Source organism: Asparagus officinalis, chromosome 3 (genome assembly GCF_001876935.1).
Source record: "Asparagus officinalis chromosome 3, Aspof.V1, whole genome shotgun sequence".
NCBI classification, from domain to species: Eukaryota; Viridiplantae; Streptophyta; class Magnoliopsida; order Asparagales; family Asparagaceae; genus Asparagus; species Asparagus officinalis.
This window is the reverse complement of record NC_033796.1, coordinates 20,638,645-20,657,386: the sequence shown is the minus strand read 5'-3', so window position 1 is coordinate 20,657,386 and position 18,742 is coordinate 20,638,645. Positions and strand designations below refer to the sequence as shown.

Here is an 18,742-nt window from a genome sequence, read left to right as displayed (position 1 = left end):
TCAAGCAAATAAATTCCTAACCCTATAACAACGGATCATATGTACATAAAATAGATTTTTAAAAGAAAAAGAGCAGATCTGAATAAAAAAGAAAAGATTTTTTATTACCATGAGCAGTTCATCATAATCATGCAAAAGGGCCTGATGCCTGAACCGAGCCCTTGCTTCCTCTGAATCCATCGTCAAAACCCTGCTCCCCTTCTTCATCATCTTCAACAAATTCCAACCCGAATCCCAAATAAAGGAGGAGAGAAAGAGGAAAAGTCTATAATAATAATAATAAAGTGGAAGGAGGGGAAAGATCCAGAAAGTAATAAAAGATCAAATATTTGAATTTGGGATGAGGAGGGAAAATATTAAATGAGGAATTTAAATTTGAGAAGCCAAAATAAATGCAGGTCATAGGAATTTGAAGCAGAAGATGGAACGTTGTTGAAGATACAAAATATTGTTATTTTCAAAATAATAAATAATGTTGGGAACCGAAATTATGAATTCTTTAGAGATTGATACGTGGTGGAAGAGGCTTGCCATGTGGCTTTTTCAAGGGGAAGAGCTGACATGTGGCGTTTTCAAGGGGAAGATATTTTAGATATAGAATATAGATTTTATGAGACGAGTGTGACTATTAACTAATAAATTCACAAACTGTAGAGATTATGTAGATGTTGATAAATCATAGGCATTCCTATGGTTTTTAGTTTAGGGTCTGTTTGTTTGCACGGAAGTAATTATGAAGTAGCTGAAGTAAAAGAAATAAAGGCTATTTCTGTTACTTTCAAGCAAAAAAATGTGTTTGGTTCTCTGAAAAACTTAATTCAAATACTTCTTTAAACGTTTATGTGGTGCCTACGTGTCATTCTTACTTCCAAAATATTTTTCCAATCCTCAATACTCAGAAGTAGCTCGGAAGTAGTTGAAATACATCAAAATATTTTTCCAATCCTCAATACTCAGAAGTAGCTCGGAAGTAGTTGAAATACATATTAATTAGGAAATAAATAATTTTTTATTAATATATACTCAGAAGTAGCTCGGAAGTAGTTGAAATACATATTAATTAGGAAATAAATAATTTTTTATTAATATGCCCTTTATTAGTTACTTCTAACAACTCATCATTGATAAAATTGCTCTTAATTTTAACAATTATTTTGTAGTAATTTGTCGTCGGCCAGCTTTTCTTTGGGATGAAGAGAACAGTTTATCTATTAATTCTTTGTCTAAATACCACGTTGATGTTACGATCAAAGGAGCGAGGGAGGAGGAAAATTGGAGATTCATAGAAATTTATGGTCATCCGGAGTCTCATTGTAAATGAGAGGTAAACAATTATTTTAAAGCTATGTGGTTGAATGATTCTTCTTACTCTTAAGTGGCGATAGGTCATAGCGGCATAAAACTGGTTGTAACGTGCTAGATCAAATTAAAGAACGTGACGTGGCGTGGCTTTAAAATTGTAGAAGCAACATGTGTTAATTACTTTATAGTAATATTTTCAAATGTTATCCAAAAAGAAAAGTAAATGAAGAAGAAAAAGTTCTACTTTAATTACTTCTAAAAATGTATAAAACAAAAAATACTATTTTCACTCCACCTACTTCATAATTTTAAAAATTACTTCTATAACTACTTCTTATCTCCGATTCTTCCATTATCCTTCCATTATTCAAATCGGCACTGATCCGAAAAAGTCCTCTCTCCTCCGAATCCACCAATTTTCCTCAATATCTTCCCATAATACCCCTCTCTCAATTCCCTTAACATCCTTTCAGCAGCTCCGGCGCGAAAAATATCTCGGCGGTCTCTGTCGCCGGTGATGGAGCCAGCGATGCCTGATTCAAGATCCGAAACCGACGAAGAAGAAGAAGCTCCGATGTCCAACCCTGACCCTGGCCCTGGTCCTAGGGTTTTACCGGAAGAATTGTCAAAGAACGTCGAGTTCTTGGAGTGCGAGTCGTCGGCCGAGGGCGGATCCTGCAGCGTTTACTTGGTTGGAACTGCTCACGTTTCTAATGTAAGCAATCCTTGATCTTAAATTAGGGTTAGGGTTTATCATGTATTTGAAATCTGCTCAGGTTCTTGATTTGTGTCGGTTTTGAAGCGAATTGAGGTTGATGTAACTTCGCTGCGAACATTTTTTTGGATTTTGAATCTGATTTCAGTAACATTGTAAATTGTTCATGTTTCTTGATGTGCGATTTATTTAAAGAATTGATTTTTATTTTCTTTGAAAGTGAGGCGAAATGTGGTTTTGTGTTTTTAAGTTTGGTATTTACTAACCTTTCTCTGTTCTGTGCGAGGTAGTCTAGGTGCACTCATGCTTTACTCCATTTCTTTTTTTTCGTTGTTGTTCATAGAGTGAAATTTTAGTTGCTGGATATAGAAGCCAGTCGCTAATGTCTTGTTTTCTGGCGGATTAACCATTCGTAACATAGAACATCCAGTTTGCCATTTTTGCGATGAATCTACTTTTGATTTGGATTAGCAATTTTTTAATCTTTATACAAGCTTTGAAGGTGTTTTGTAAAAGGATTATACAACCAACCAATCTCTATGGCACTAATAAGTCAGTTTACTGAAATGAAAACGGGTAGTGTGGGTACTAAGTGATTACAGCAATCTTCAATCGTGAATAAGGTGAGAGAATTGTAAGAGAGTTTGGCCATGTGCTGCAGATACATTGATTGTACTATTTAGGAGGATTGGTTAAGAAAATGGCTAGCATAAAGGGTACACCAAAATGCACATCGGTTTCAAGTGGAGAAAGATGTGAGTGTTAGTTCCATAAGGAAAGTAAACCGTGAGAGGGAGAAAAAACAAAAGAAAAAGAAAAAGAGAAAGAAAAAAAAGGAAAAAAAAGAGTTATCTGGCAGGTCTAAAATTTTGGATTAATAATTTGTTATTATTACTGTTTCAAGGTTGTAATTAGTTGAATTTTGTTCAAGAATTTTCTATCCGTCTATTTACATATTGACTATGTGGAGTTTTATAGATATTTGGGTTCTCTACCTAAAAAAAGTAGCTTTTGGGGTCAAGTTCTCCTATGTCTCTAACTTGTTCTTTTCTTCTTTTTTAACTTCATTTACTATGCATGTACTGAAATCACTAAAAGTGCAATGAAGTAAGTAGTTTTTCTTTTAATTTATTTCTGACACATAAGAAATTATTAACTCGTCATTGGTTACTGATATGTGGAGTTGCAGTTGGTTGCTCTAAAATTAGTTACATTTTCCTATAGTTTTCTAGCCTTTCTTTGATCTAGCATTTTTTAGGGTTACATCAAAATGTAATTTTTTTACTCAAACCAAATATTCTAAAAAAGCTTAACCGGCCATCCTGCTCCCAGTTCTGAAAGAAAGCTGAAGATTTTTATTCCTAGATTACTGGGGTCAGAAAAAGGGAGGGCACTCAAGCTTCTTTTATATTTGCTTTCTTTTCTTGGATTCCACAGACGATTGCTTTGATTAATTTTAAGCCTTTCCGAGTTAGTTTAGTAATTCGGTACATGCTACCCATTATATATTTGACCATATTTATTGTAGGTTTTGATGTATTAGCAGAGTTATCGTGTATAATGTGCATCTGTTTCTAGAACCTAATTCTGATACTTCCACACTTCCATCCATGGCATCATATCTTATTCCCTCTATAAAAGCGTCATGGAGGACCTGTCTTAATTAAGTGTAATTAGTTAACTTTGCTTTCTTTCTCTTTTGCTTCCTATTGAAGCATCAATTATTGTTCGGAGCTAGTTAGATTTCCAAGTTTCATATTTTATTTGCTTTACTGCATTCATCTCTCAGATTGCACGCCTTCTTAGTGACATCTCATAGCCGTTGTATAGTACTCTATATGGAGATGGTTGTGCATGATTTCATTATTGTATGCGCGGAATACGTGCTCAAACTGATGGAGATATTCCATTAGATTTTGAGAATTGAGAAAATTATTACACAAAGAATTTAGAAGGTCATGTCTTCTACAATTAAATTGAGGAAAATTGTTATATAATAATATATAAGCATCTATATAGTTATTTTGAAATTATAATTTTTTAATAAATAGGGTAAACATCAAAATGCCATTGATTAAGATAGCAAAAGACAGTATATCTGCAACTTTGATGGGGTCTACCACATGAGCGCAACTTTTATAAAACTAGGATTTTGCACCAAAAATTGTAGGTTGAAGTTGTCTTGCTGCATTATGATTGTGAAAAATGGGTTTGTGTTTTTGGATTCCATATGAGTGTGAGTTGTTTTCTCAGTTTCCAAGTGAATAGTTTGCAATATTTCCTGGCTTTTTGATACTATGTCTCTAAGAAAATTGAAAGCTTGCTTTTTTGATGTTCTTGCAGGAATCTTGCAAAGAAGTTCAGGCTATAATCACTTACTTGAAACCTCAGGTGCTTTCCTTTTAATCTCAGTTAATAAATTTATTGACTGATGGATCATTTAGCAGGATTGTTGCCTGCTATAGTAATCTCTAGTTACTCTTCAAGTCTGTGAGACTAACCTGCATTTCTTGCTGGTAATTGTTGAATTTAGGTTGTTTTCTTGGAGTTGTGCCCGAGCCGAGTTTCTATTTTGAACCCACAAACTCTTCAGGTATTCTAGCAATTTCTATAGTAAAGCATATAATAATGATACACATAAAATTGCAAATTAAACCTTTGGTAATGGAATTAATAATGGAATTTATCATAATTTCCATCCCCATTCTTTTCCCCCTGCTTGTAATGACCAACGATCTTACAGGATCAATAAAACATGCAAATAATATCCTCTATTGTAAAGCTAGTGCATTATGTCTGATTATTCTTCGCATATTGTAGGAATAGATATTATATGTATGTCTGTATGTGTGTGCACGCATCCATGCGCGCGTCTATGTGTGTATGTGTGTGTCTCTGTGCACGCGCACCTGGGGACTTCAGAGCTTAGCACCCAAATCTTTGCAAATTGTCACTTGTCATATTTGTTTGTCGTCTCCTCACTGATGCTGGATTTTCCCCTCAAATGTTTGTAGCAGCTTAATGGTATTGCCTACCGGACTACAAATGTTCCATTTCTTATTCTTCTTAGGCTTCTCTGTTAAAATCGCAACTCTGGAGTCCCATTTTGTATCTCTTTTTCCTCCCCTATTAACGTTCTTCAGCTTTTATAGCTTCCACGAAACCGTAATAGCTCTGCTGAACAATAAAACACCATCCTCTTCATGTACATGAAATTAAAAACATGCAACCTTTAATTCTTAAAAGTAAGACACATGCACATGAGGGCATGAGAACATGACAGCAGACCATATATAAATAATAAAATGAGGGTACATGTAGGGGAACAGGTTGGGAAGGAGAAAAGGACTGTTTTGACTGGTTTTGCTATTAGCTTGTTGTTCAGAAGTGTTTAGAGGCTGTTTGGGCTGCTGTTGTACAGTTTGCTGCTGCTGCAGGAGGTTGGATAGTGGATTTGGGGAGAGAAAAGAAAGAGCAGCGGCAGTTTGAGGAAAAGAAAAAAGAATGAGAAGTTTAGAGAATCACACCCTAACGGAAAAAGAGAAGGAATCACATCTTCAAGGGGTTGGATTTGGCCTCACACTAATATGCAACTCACAGGCATTTAATTGTTGATTTTCATTTTGAAATCAAAATCATCTGAATATTACAAGGTATATTTGTAGATTACACACTCAAAGTGAAATTTCAAATCTTATCCCTAAATTAAGAAAGAGTCAAATTCAAATTTCAAATCTAATAGCTAATCCTAAATTCAAAATCATTTTGAAATCAAAATCATATGAATATTACAAGGTATATTTGTAGATTACACACTCAAAGTGAAATTTCAAATCTTATCCCTAAATTCAGAAAGAGTCAAATTCAAATTTCAAATCTAATAGCTAATCCTAAATTCAAATCAAATATCTAATCCTTCAAATCTCCAATCTAAACTCAAAATCAAGTATCTCATCTAAACTAGTTTCTCCAACTGTAAGTGAAAGAGAGAAAAAGTTGACTTAATCTACATTCTCGAAAGTTGTCCTGCATCAAATATATGCATATGCACATAGGCTTGTTAGTGCATCCAAAATCCAAAAATAATCTACATTCTTGGAAGTTGCCCTGCATCAAATACATGCATATGCACATAGGCTTGTTAGTTCATCCAAAATCCAAAAATGACATATAATGTGCTTATATTTTAACTTATGATAATTTTTTATGAATTCGCAAAATGCATGGTAATTGACATTTTCTTGATTATAAATTTATTTGTGTATCTTTAACTTATCTAAAAATGATGGAGTTTGAAGAGCTGGACCTTTTAAAATAAAATTTCCTGATTAGTTATATCATATATGTCAAAATTGACAACGATACATTAAATAGTTATTATTTTTTAAGTGACATTCAAGCTAAAAAAGTTGGCCTTTTAATTGGCATGTTCCTTGATTTGTTAACATATAATTTATATTTTGATCTTTTGATTTTTCATGTTACAGTTTATTTTTTCATCAGGTTCCTACTATGTCGGAAATGATTGACATGTGGAAGAGTAAGAGGATGAACATGTTTGGAATTATATACAGCTGGTTTCTTGCGAAGGCATGCTTTCTATGCTTATTTTTCCAACCACTATTCTTAATGTTCGCAATCCTTTTGGAGTTAAGATATTCTTTCGGGTTTTTTCAGGTTGCGGACAAGCTAGAAACATTCCCTGGTGCTGAGTTCCGTGTGGCATTTGAAGAAGCAAGGAGTTATGGAGCCAAGGTTATACTTGGGGATCGTCCTATTCAAGTACAGTGCTTGAACCTATTATATTAGTTTATGATTGAGTCAACCTCGCTCTTAAATTGATATAAATTGTTGTATGCCATTCTTTTTATTTTTCCTCTGCTAGGGCTAAGGCTGCACTGGCATAGTATTTTATTATGAGAGTGGAGGTTAATTGAAAATGATGGTATGAGTTTTCTTGTACCCAACTCATCTTTTCATCCACATTCAGTTGCTGGTGTGACTTCGTTACCACATGTATGCATCTTACAAATGAAGCATTAGAACAGTCCCTTTTATGCACTAGAAGCGAACTTCAAATTATATGTAATCTGCCTTTGTCCTCACTTTAAGATTTATATTGCTTATTTGTATAGCTGGCTGCTTGCAAATATTTGGTCTTAGAAGCAAGGTTTTAAATGTCGGCCGACATGTCCGATATGTCGACCGACATATCGGTTTGAGGGCTTGACCGACATGACATGGACGTTTTCAACTCGTATGTCGGTTTTCAGGATCAAATCGGATCGGCCTATTTTTTAGCTTTGAAAAATCGGCCAATATGGTACTTTTTTTTAAGATTTTTTTTGTTATCGGGTTCGAGTTTAGTGATAAATACCCAAACCCGTTTGACCCGTTCTCATGTTTAAGCGTTTCTTATGAACTTGATAGAAAGTATTTATGAACCCAAATCCATAAATTATTTACTTTTTTATATGTCTAGTCTATAGAATTTATCAAGTATGCTTATATTGAACTTATGAATGCTTAGATTACAATTAGGACATGATATTATACATATGCGTACTATCCGATATGACAATCCGATATTTAGTCAATGTCCCCCGATATATCCCCGATTTTCGCTATCCGACATGGATTTCAGCCATCCGACATGAACCCGACATCTGACATTTAAAACATTGCTTAGAAGAGGTCTTATGTCATCATCTAAGCCTTCTTCCCAGCAAAATGGGTTTGGTTCTCCACCAAGTGGCTCCATGAAGGAGAACATGACTTTATGGCAGCTATAAACCTTATACCGACTTGTAAATTGGTCTCATGTCCTTGTGCTTGCCACAAGTCTAAGAAGGCAGTAATCTAGTAGGAGTACTGTACTGTTCACGCAGTTTAACCTAGTGCAAAGAAAGCACCACTTTTAGACAAAGGAAAGGTCTAGAAGAAGTATCAAATATTTTCTATAGGGAATTGGATTCAACTTTAAGGGCATCAATGAGTTCAAATATAGATCATGCACACAATTGATAGTCTTTTCTGCTATATGATTTATTTCAAACTCCTCTTAGTAACTGTTTTCCTTTTTCGCTTGATCTGTTGGGAGTATGCAGGCTGAAATTTTGTGCATATTTTGATCCTTGCTTTTATTGTCTGCATTCTTGAACTGCTATTGTAATTCCCCCGCTTATTGATATAGCTGCTCTGCTTCTCAATTTGCCAATCCATTTATATCCAATATGCAAAATCAAACGGGGTTTAGCTTTGTCCAGTGTCATGTTTTACTCAATTCATGACTAATTGATTATTCTTAATTGTAATAGATCACATTACGAAGAACATGGGGGAAAATGTCTCGGTGGCACCGGATGAAATTTATATTCTACACACTTTTCCAAGCAGTCTGCTTGCCAAGCGCTGAAGAACTAAATAAACTGGTCAGTTTCTTTGTTATTGGGTCATTGTCAGTAGTTTATGGTGCTATGTAGATTATAATGCTTGGACAACTTTATTTAGTACTTTATCACTTCTGTTATCACCTGGAAATAAAGGTAACACGCAGTTCTTTTTAGGTGAACTAATCTTGTAGATAAATTCTAAACGGTTGTCTAGGTTGTGCAGTTACAGATTCCAATAATTGAATATGACTTGATGCTGATATATAGATATGCAAAATCCTAAAGCACAGATCAGATTCTCCTTTATATAGCTAATTAGGATATTTCTGTAAGGGTTAGGAGGCAAGGTTCTTTCCCTTCAACTTCAATGCCTGATAACTCATATAAAATATTCATTTTGTTAAAAATAATCCACATTATTTAATGTGTCTAAATGCATTAACTTTTGAAGTTCTTTTATTCAGTTATCGTAAGACACAAATTTAACGACATAAAGGGCAAGTTAGTTTAACAATGTAGGTTGTTAATGGTCTAACATAAATTTGGTTTGTAAGGATTTTGAAGTGTTTAGATCAAACATGAAATACTTGAAAACAAAAGTTTCTATTCCCTGAAGTGGAGAGCTAAGAAACATACCGTTTTCACATTTATTTGGTACTTAATGCATGGACAAAACTTTAAGTTACTTGTTTTTTTTGTTATATAGCAGTTTCAGTGACTTTTTTCTTCTCTTGAGTGGATTAGAAAAATGAATGCCTCAACATCAAATTCTAATTGGAAGAATTTGACTCCATATCCTCCCCCCCCCCCCCCCACCCAACACACACACACAAACCAAAAAAAAAAATCTCACTATTATACATAAACATGCATACACACATGTAGGTATGTGGGTGTACTTGTACGCACATGTATGTTACGCTTCAAACCAAAGAAGATGAACATCTAATTTTACATATACGCATGTATGCATACACTCTACATCAAATAAGTCTTTTCTTTCTAATATTTGCTTCGCTTGTTATTGTTAATACTTGGTATGAACTTTAAAGTTTAAACCACGTCCATCTGTCCTTTATGCTTGATGGTCAAAGCAATTTTTGTTTTTGGCTTTTGTGGTTGAAGCCAGTGTAAGAAGAAAGAGGAGTCAATATGAGAAGTAACATGCGAGAACAGAGTGAACAAAAGGGAATAGAACATATATTCTAATAGAACAAATTGTCCTTTTGTATACCCACACTAGAACATATATTCTAATAGTACAATTATCTGACTACCTTGATCTATTCCTGTTTGAGATAATATTCTTCTTTTATTGTCCTTTTGTATACCTACACTAGAGATCTGCTTTGTTTAGTCTGTTAAACATACAACCTTCACTCCAGACTATACCACGGGCCCATAATGCTTGTCCTTCATAAGAAATTAGCTGTCCAAACTATTGATCCAGTCATGAGTCTTCTGTGTGGGGCATAATACATCAAGTAATAATATTTCGTATCCATGTTATGTTTGAACCAGCTGTACTTTGTCTATTGTGAAATTAAAACAGAAGAATATCAATTGGTTCAAAAATTCAATTAGACACCAGGCATAACAATATTTAAGTTACTTACTTGCTGATATCTTTAAGGAGAACAGTTTATGGTTGTTACTTCTGTTCCTAAGTCTGTAGATTGATAAATCAGTGGGTCACTTTTTTTCACACCAGTGTAACTTTTGATTGGCTCCGAGAATTTTTTCCCCACTTCTTTGTTTCAATGTGATTATAACTTGATTATGATTGTCTTTGTCAGTTGGCGGAATTGGAAAATGTTGACATGTTAACCCTCATGATTCAAGAGTTGAGCAAGGAATTCCCTTCTCTTATGGAGACACTCGTACATGAGAGAGATCTGTTAGTAGATACTTTTTCTCCTTGTTTCTATTTCTTTGCTCACTAGTAATATTAAGGATGTTGTTCTTTAATTTTTATCCATCAATGATTTTGTGTTGTTTCACCGTGTGGGTCTCAACATAACTGAGTTATGTAATTTCTGGTTCAATTTCTTTGATCTTTTAGATGCTTTTGTCCTCTGAATTATTAGTGTCTCAGAGATCATGGTCTCCACAGTCCAAACTTCCACTTTGTCATAATCATGACAAGATGAGTTTTTCAGCTTTAAGTTACTGCTGAACATCTAACAAGTCCTGTGCTTTTCACTATGCTGTTCCAAGTGGTAATATGAGGTCTGTGCAAGCGGACTTGAATCGGGTCGTATGCATATACGCACTCAAGGAACTGGCTGGAGTTTGTACTTGATTGGTTTATTATCTATATAATGTCTGTTTTGAGACGTTCAAAAACTTACACATGATGCCTTTGCTATTTTTTAAGCTCATTTTCATTAAGGCATGTTTCCCTCTGGAATATGGTCAGATCAACCTCAAAACAGATAGTGATGCTTATTAAGTAGCAGCTTATTGCATCAATTTATACTCGTAGTCCTCAAGTGTGCAAGTATCCTACTCATCAAGATCTACCAATGCAAAGTATATCAGGATAACTGTGGACATAAAAGACAACAGAAACTAGGGAGACCTGTGTTGTTAAGCAAAGGCGCGTAGCTATTTCTGGGCTCACTGCTATCTTCAAATACTTATAACCATTGTCTAATTCAAAGTAATAAATTATTGCAGTTAAGATCTATATCTCACTTAAAGATCTACAAACTAGCTTGCTATAATAGAAGCTGAGCATTTTGTTTGTTGTCTTGCATTTCTAATTTTTCTTTGGATGTTTATATTGCTCTATTCAATACCAGGATATTCATGCATGCATGCGTTCAGACAGTTAAATCTGTGCACTCATGCGTCCTCTTTGTTTGTTACCTTTCCTTTTCTGATTCTTTTGTTTGGGAAAATAAAGTTTAAATCTCTATACAGGTACATGTCAGCATCACTGTTGAAGTTTGCTAAGGAACACTCTTCAGTAGTTGCCGTGATGGGGAAAGGCCATCTACAAGGAGTTAAGAAACACTGGAATCAGCCTATTGAGGTAGCCACATTACTTATTATTCCTTGGTAGATTATTTTTGTAGATAAAATACCTAGAATTCTTAAAGTTTAAGTGGGTTCTATCACCTGTATCCAAATCTGTCAGCAATCTTTAAGTTTATGAAAATGGTATCACTGAAGGCGAAGATGTTTTTCACTGGTTGCTGAATTGCCTCAAAATTCTGTGAAGCTGAACTCCGAATTTGTTTAGCAACCTCTTCTTATTTGATGGCTGAACTCTTCCTTCAATTCTTGATCGTGAATAATCATATTCACATACTTTATGCTGCGTGTGTTGTCAATGTGATGAGGACAATAATGAGAATTTTTCATATTTGTTATTCGACTTTCTTTTATTTTAGTTTTGAATAAGGAAGATTTGACAAGTTTGACTAGATCTTAATTTAGTTTTAATTGTGAGAGATTTGAGGGTTTTTCTATTTTGGTAGGATTTTAATTTTGAATTTTGAATTTTTGGGTCAAATTTGGTAGTAGAGCCTGTTGTGGCAATTTGAGGGATCTGAGGGATTTCAGAATCTATAATTTTTTCTCTTTAAAAGATTGCTGTAATCAGAGTTTGGAAAAGAAGATTTGAATCAATGAAAAATTTTGTTAACTCATTATTGGTGTGAAGCCTCGGGTGTGAAACCCTAGGCCAACGAGTGTGAAACCCTAGGCCGACTCTCCTGGCTCCTCTTCCACAAACAACCGTCACCCTCCCTTGTTTCTTCTTCGTTTTCCCAAACAACCGCCCCCGCTCTTCTCCTCTAGCAGCCTCCGTCGTCGCCTCCTCCCCTGCTCCCTTCCACTTTGAGCAGCCCCGCCAATCATCCCCCACTTCGAACAGTCCCGACGAACTTACTCCTGCTCTCCTTACCTCGAGCAGCCACCCTTTCCTCCATAAACGTCGTCGTCGCTCAGTCGCCGCCACCGTCGTCGCTCAGTCGCCGCCACCGTCGTCGCTCAGTCGCCGCCACCGTCGTCGCTCAGTCGCCGCCACCGTCGTCGCTCAGTCGCCGCCACCGTCGTCGCTCAGTCGCCGCCATCGTCGTCGCTCAGTCGCCGCCACCGTCGTCGCTCAGTCGCCGCCACCGTCGTCGCTCAGTCACCGCCGTTGTCGTTGCTTAGTTCGCTGTCGCGTCGTCATCCAGTTCGACGTCGTCGCACCACCTCCAGAGGTCCCTCACGTCGAGCCTGTTCAGGCCGATGAAGGTTTCGTTTTCTCTATATTTTTCTGTTAATCTCATTTTATTATTAGTTAATTGCATGAGTATTCCATCTCTAAACTCTTATCATATATTCACTGTTTAGATTATATTTGTGAGTTGAGAGTAAATGAGCATGTGACTGTTAAAATTTGATATTGATTGTAGAACTTGTGCATGATAATGAATATTACAATTAAATTGATTGAGATGAGAATTATTCATAATTATTGATGCAAACTTTGTTAAATCCATCTGTCATATTAGTTGTTTTGAATTTAATTATTCATAATTATTGATGCAAACTTTGTTAAATCCATCTGTCATATTAGTTGTTTTGAATTTAATTCCTGCAAAAGATCATGAAATTTGGTGAAATGATGTGTTATTTGAATTAAATCACTGATTCTGATAGACCCATTGTCCTGTTTCACATCATTTTTTGTATCAGAGCATGGTTCTAGTTTAGAAATTTTTTTATTTATTTCTAGATTAGTTTAATTGAGTCTTTTATTTGTTATAAAAAATTACCATTCATCTCATTTAGTTGTTAGTGCATACCATTCATCTCATTTAGTTGTTAGTGCATACCCATTCGCACATGTGTACCCTATCGATTAGGAGAGTAGTGAATCGTCTAATGAGTCCAGCATGTCGGCAGTACAAATCCCGTACTCCTTAATAAATTCGATGAGTTAGCAGGACAACTAGGTGCCATAGCCTAGGAATGTAGAGTTACCCGTGAGGTCTTGACAGACTTCCAAAATGTAGCCAACGAGAGGCTCGCTAGGCTTGATGAAGCGCGCGTTACAACTCCACCTCCGCAAGGTCAATGTTATAGACATATCGTTCATCGACCCCCACCTCAACCTGTGCCTGATCCAGATGCATAATACCTGAGGAGCATTAAGATCGAAGCACCAACCTTTGATGGTAAGCTCGATGCACAAGCTTTCTTGGATTGGTTAAAGAACATGGATCACTATTTTGATGGGTATGTCCTGACAGAACCTCGACAAGTTAATTTTGCAGCAATGAAGCTTACCGGTCAGCCTGTCAATATTGGTCCAAACTCGAAATGTTAAGGTATATTAGAATTGAGTTACCAATTTTAACTTGGCGAGAAATGACCGACGAGCTAAAAAGGAAATACCTCCCTCTAGTTAAAATTAATAAGTCGTCTATAACGGAATCAAAATCTATTCTTGAGGAAACCGTTAACCAAACTGTTAACCAAACCGTAGATTTGACAGAATCTAACTCTGACAAGAAAATCCGGGATAGTAAAATTAAAAAACCATGCACTTCCGTTTCTTCTGAAACTACCCCTGCAATTGTGGACTTGATTGAAGTTTCATGTCATAACGACACTCCGATTATTCCCCAAACTCCCAATTTGATCACGGAGTTCACTGATGTTGTCTCTGAAGTTGTTTCTGAAATTGAAACTCCAACTCCTCCTGAACTCACTCCAGTGATTGAAAATGTTGTTGATGTTCTCCACGAAGTCCTCCCGGACAAACATGAATTTATACACGACACCCAACACGTTCACTCAGATATCTGTATGGAAGTTGAATCCCAAACTTAGCATAGTAAAATAACTCCCATATTAGATATCAAACCACCATGCATTGTCCCGACAGTCACACATACACTGATCCATTTTGGGAATATATAGTGATTAGTGATACAAGTATGAGCACGAGTGTTTTCATTGATATTCGACCTAAGCTTGACAGTTTAAATGAACCACATACCTTGCAAAGTATTTCCTTTCTCTCTTATGTTAAGCGCACAAAAACACTCCTCTTTCATGCATTTGTTTGCATGTTCCTCACTATCACTGTTAGAACAAGAAATTTGTTATGCATATTAACGAAGAAACGTCTAATTATTCTGTTTGATAGAGGACTTCATGTATGTTAGACACTTCATTGAGTTTACATCGGCCATTGATCGCATTGTCGAGTTTGCATGTCATACATAGTCATTTGAGTTGATTTGCATTATTTTGTTTTGATTTGCATTGATGATATATTAGGGAATCAATGATCTAATTTGAATAAATACATTGTTAACTGAAATGTATGATATGGAGTCAGGACATAATTTAAAATTGTTAATGTTTGAGATGGTTTGGACTTGTCCATTGTAGTTTCTTTTATAGCTGTTTGAGATTTGACATGATATTTATTAACTTTTCTAACTCTTGAAATAATTAATGGCAACATTTATATTATCGATTTGGTCATAGTTCTATTCTCAATATTGATTGATTAAGCAGTTCACAATGTTTATTGACAGTCCACTAATATAAGCCTGACCCTAGTCTATTGTTTCTGAGAGTTCTTTCACTTTACCTCACTTCTATATATTCACTCACGTAGCAGTGGATTTTGATAATATTTTAGATGGTGAATTTACGATGCAATCTAGCTAATGATTTGAGATGTAGGAAAGTAACTGATGACAGATTAAGATGTAGGCAGAGTATATTAAAGATGACAAATTTCTGCAACTAACTCGACGGAGTCGAGTTTTCTCCCATCCGGGGAGAATGATGAGGACAATAACGATAATTATTCATATTTGTTATTTGACTTTCTTTTATTTTAGTTTTGAATAAGGAAGATTTGACAAGTTTGACCACATCTTAATTTAGTTTTAATTGTGAGAGATTTGAGAGATTTTCTATTTTGGTAGGATTTTAATTTTGATTTTTGAATTTTGAATTTTTGGGTCAAATTTGGTAGTAGAGTCAGTTGTGACAATTTGAGTGATTTGAAGGATTTCAAAATCTGTAATTTTTTCTCTTTAAAAGACTGTTGTAATCAGAGTTAGGAAAAGAAGATTTGAATCAATGAAAATTTTTGTTAACTCATTACTGGTGTGAAGCCTCGGGTGTGAAACTCTAGGCCGATGGGTGTGAAACCCTAGGCCGACTCCCCTGACTCCTCTTCCACAAACAACCGCCACCCTCCCATGTTTCTTCTTCGTTTTCCCAAACAACCGCCCCCGCTCTTCTCCTCCTCCAGCAACCTCCGTCGTCGCCTCCTCCCCTGCGCCCTTCCATTTCGAGCAGACCCGCTAATCACCCCCCACTTCGAACAGTCCCGACGAACTTACTCCTGCTCTCCTCCACCTCGAGCAGCCACCCTTTAACCTCCGTCGTCGCCTCCTCCCCTGCGCCCTTCCATTTCGAGCAGACCCGCTAATCACCCCCCACTTCGAACAGTCCCGACGAACTTACTCCTGCTCTCCTTACCTCGAGCAGCCACCCTTTCCTCCATAAACCGTCAAATCCACCTCAAATAGCCACCGTTGTCGTCTCACCCGTCACGTCCACTCGTCGACCATGTTCTCTCGTCACCCATGTCGCCAGTTTACACGTTGACCCGTTACCATCGTCGTCGCTCAGATTCACCACCGTCGTCGTCACTCAGATTCGCCGCCGTCGTCGTCGCTCAGTCGCCGTCGTTGTCGTCGCTCAGTTCGCCGCCGCGTCGTCATCCAGTTCAACGTTGTCGCACCACCTCCAGAGGTCCCTCACGTCGAGCCTGTTCAGGTCGAAGAAGGTTTCGTTTTCTCTCTATTTTTTGTTAATCTCATTTTATTAGTTAATTGCATGAGTTTTCCATCTCTAAACTCTTATCATATATTCACTGCTTAGATTATATTTGTGAGTTGAGAGTAATTGAGCATGTAACTGTTAAAATTTGATATTGATTGTAGAACTTATGCTTGATAATGAATATTACAATTAAATTGATTGAGATGGAAATTATTCATAATTATTGATGCAAACTTTGTTAAATCCATCTGTCATATTAGTTGTTTTGAATTTAATTTCTGCCAAAGATCATGAAATTTGGTGAAGCGAAATGTTATCTATTCCTTTATACAAATAGGATGATCAGAGATTTACTGTTCATGCTACAGTAAATACTATAGTAACATTTACTGTAGCATTATTACTGTAGCTATAACTAATTAAAAATATTACTGTAGCACACGGGTATACTGTAACATTTAACAGGTACTGTGGCAGAGCGGGATACTGTAGCACTCCAAAAAATTCAAATCGTGCATATTAAAAAAAGCGGGATTACTGTAGCAAAAAAAAAAAAAAAAAAAAAAAAAAAAAAAAAAAAAAAAAAACCGTGCTTTGCACGGACGGCAAACTAGTTTGAATTAAATCGCTGATGCTGATAGACCCACTGTCCTGTTTCACATCACAATATCCGTTATTTATATCATCATGGGAGCTATGGCGGTATAGTAAGAGTGGATTACAGGTAGTAGATTTTGGTTGATTGCAAACTCTGCAATCTTTTTGAGAGTGATCTCGGTAGTTTAAAACCTATCTAAGTTTTTCTTTTCCTATTTGAAAGGGGAAGCATACTAGCTCCTTGAAAAAGGCATCTATCAAAGTAACACCAACTAGTGTACTATGAACAAAAGAGGAACTTTCATAGAGTGTAAGAGGCCAATTTGATACTTAGAGAAGTTACCTACTTGTCATACTGTTTAAGCTCATGAATCTGAAGATGCAACATCCAAAATATTTTCTCGATGCTGAAGTGTAGAAAGGGGAAAGATGAAATTGAACTCAGTTCCTGACTAGCCAGTAACCTTGTAGTCTGAATTAAGAAATGAAGAGTCTTAAAGTCTCTGCGACTGCACTAATATTCTGAATGTTGTGGTGAATGTCAGTGTTATAATTTTATATTGTAACACGCCCCTATAGGTTGTGGTATCTTTTAATTTTAAAACCCGCTTTAGAATTCGTGGTCATTAAGACTCGAACTTGGGCATCTTTTATTTTTAAAATCCGCTTTAAATTCATGGTCAGTAAGATTGGAACCTGGGTTGCTATGATACCATAAAGTCCTTGCCATTGCTCAAGATGTGGTGAGGGTTTAGGGTTATAATTTATGTCCATGAGTAATCAGTCAGTTCTGACCAAAAATGTAGCTCTTAATTTTATTATTTCTGTTTTTATTCTGGTTTTGTTTATCAGACATGACTTCTTCCTACCTCTTGTTTTCCTTCTTAAAGCTGTAAATGAATACATAAGAAAAATAGAAGAGAAGGATAATACGCCTCGCTGAAATCTTACCATAGTTTATGCTGCAGGGAAAACACCTTATGGAAGTTCCTGCAAAAAGTGAGGGAACATCCAACATGAAGATTTTAGCCTACCTTGGGGTTGCCGGGGTTGCCATAGCTTCTGGAATATACCTTATCAGCAAGAGGTGACAAAGTGATCCATCATCCTCATGTTGTACTTCAAGCCGAGGAGGCCCAAGAAATACAGTTCGGTATACAGTTGAGTCGTTGACATACACGTTATAGTCTATAACAGTTTAGAGACCTTGAAGAGAATAAACTCTCTATTTCTTCTATATTTGATTAGGTTTATATTTTGTGTGGATAGTTTGCTGCATGGATAAATTAGCACTCGTTTGGTGTCTCTTTGAGAGTGCGAAAGGCTCAAAATTGAATGAGATCCTGCAGGATGGGGACTCTTCCCTTTAAAATGATTGATTGATGGGTCAATTTCCTGTTCCAGTACCACGAGTCTCTAATCTTTTAATGGCCATGCCTGCCTCATGTCTGTGGCGTTGATAAATGCGGGAAATGGCAGACACTTAAGATATGAATGGAGATTTATGGGTCCATACGAGTTTTATACATTATGAAAAATATAATATTTTGTTCATTAGTGCATCTATTTATAGCAAATTCAGATGCGGTGACTGAAATAAGCACCTGAGCTTAAGACATTTGACCACGTTTTCTTTAGTATACCATCTCTCGTTAAAAAAAAAAAAAATTCAATAATGATATAAATCATTAGAAGAACATCCGTTCAAGGAGAGAAAAAATTAAGGGATGAACATATTGTCATCTATTTACTATCTTAGTAAAGCTCTTGTAAAAGGGAGTGAAGAGGACCTTTCATTGACCATTTTTTTATTCATTGATTCTGCTATGAGATGTTGAGCTGCATTTCAACAGTGTGGTTGGGATTTATGTATTGAAGTGTTTCGGATGTTTTTTTACATGTTAGTACGAATCTCAGATAA

General features: G+C 36.1%; 1 protein-coding gene across 2 annotated transcripts; it reads left to right on the top strand.

The window, feature by feature from the left end:
• LOC109833294 (traB domain-containing protein-like) lies at positions 1,657-18,224 on the top strand. 2 transcript variants are annotated; one of them, XM_020400902.1, is made up of 9 exons: positions 1,657-2,017; positions 4,361-4,408; positions 4,551-4,610; positions 6,521-6,607; positions 6,695-6,799; positions 8,335-8,448; positions 10,206-10,306; positions 11,335-11,446; positions 17,778-18,224. In XM_020400902.1, exons 1-9 carry the CDS (start codon positions 1,820-1,822, stop codon positions 17,910-17,912), a joined length of 960 nt encoding a protein of 319 aa, XP_020256491.1. In that variant the 5' UTR covers positions 1,657-1,819; the 3' UTR covers positions 17,913-18,224. The 2 variants fall into 2 exon arrangements, with proteins under 2 accessions (XP_020256491.1, XP_020256492.1); XM_020400903.1 differs by having other exon boundaries at positions 1,658-2,017; positions 17,790-18,224.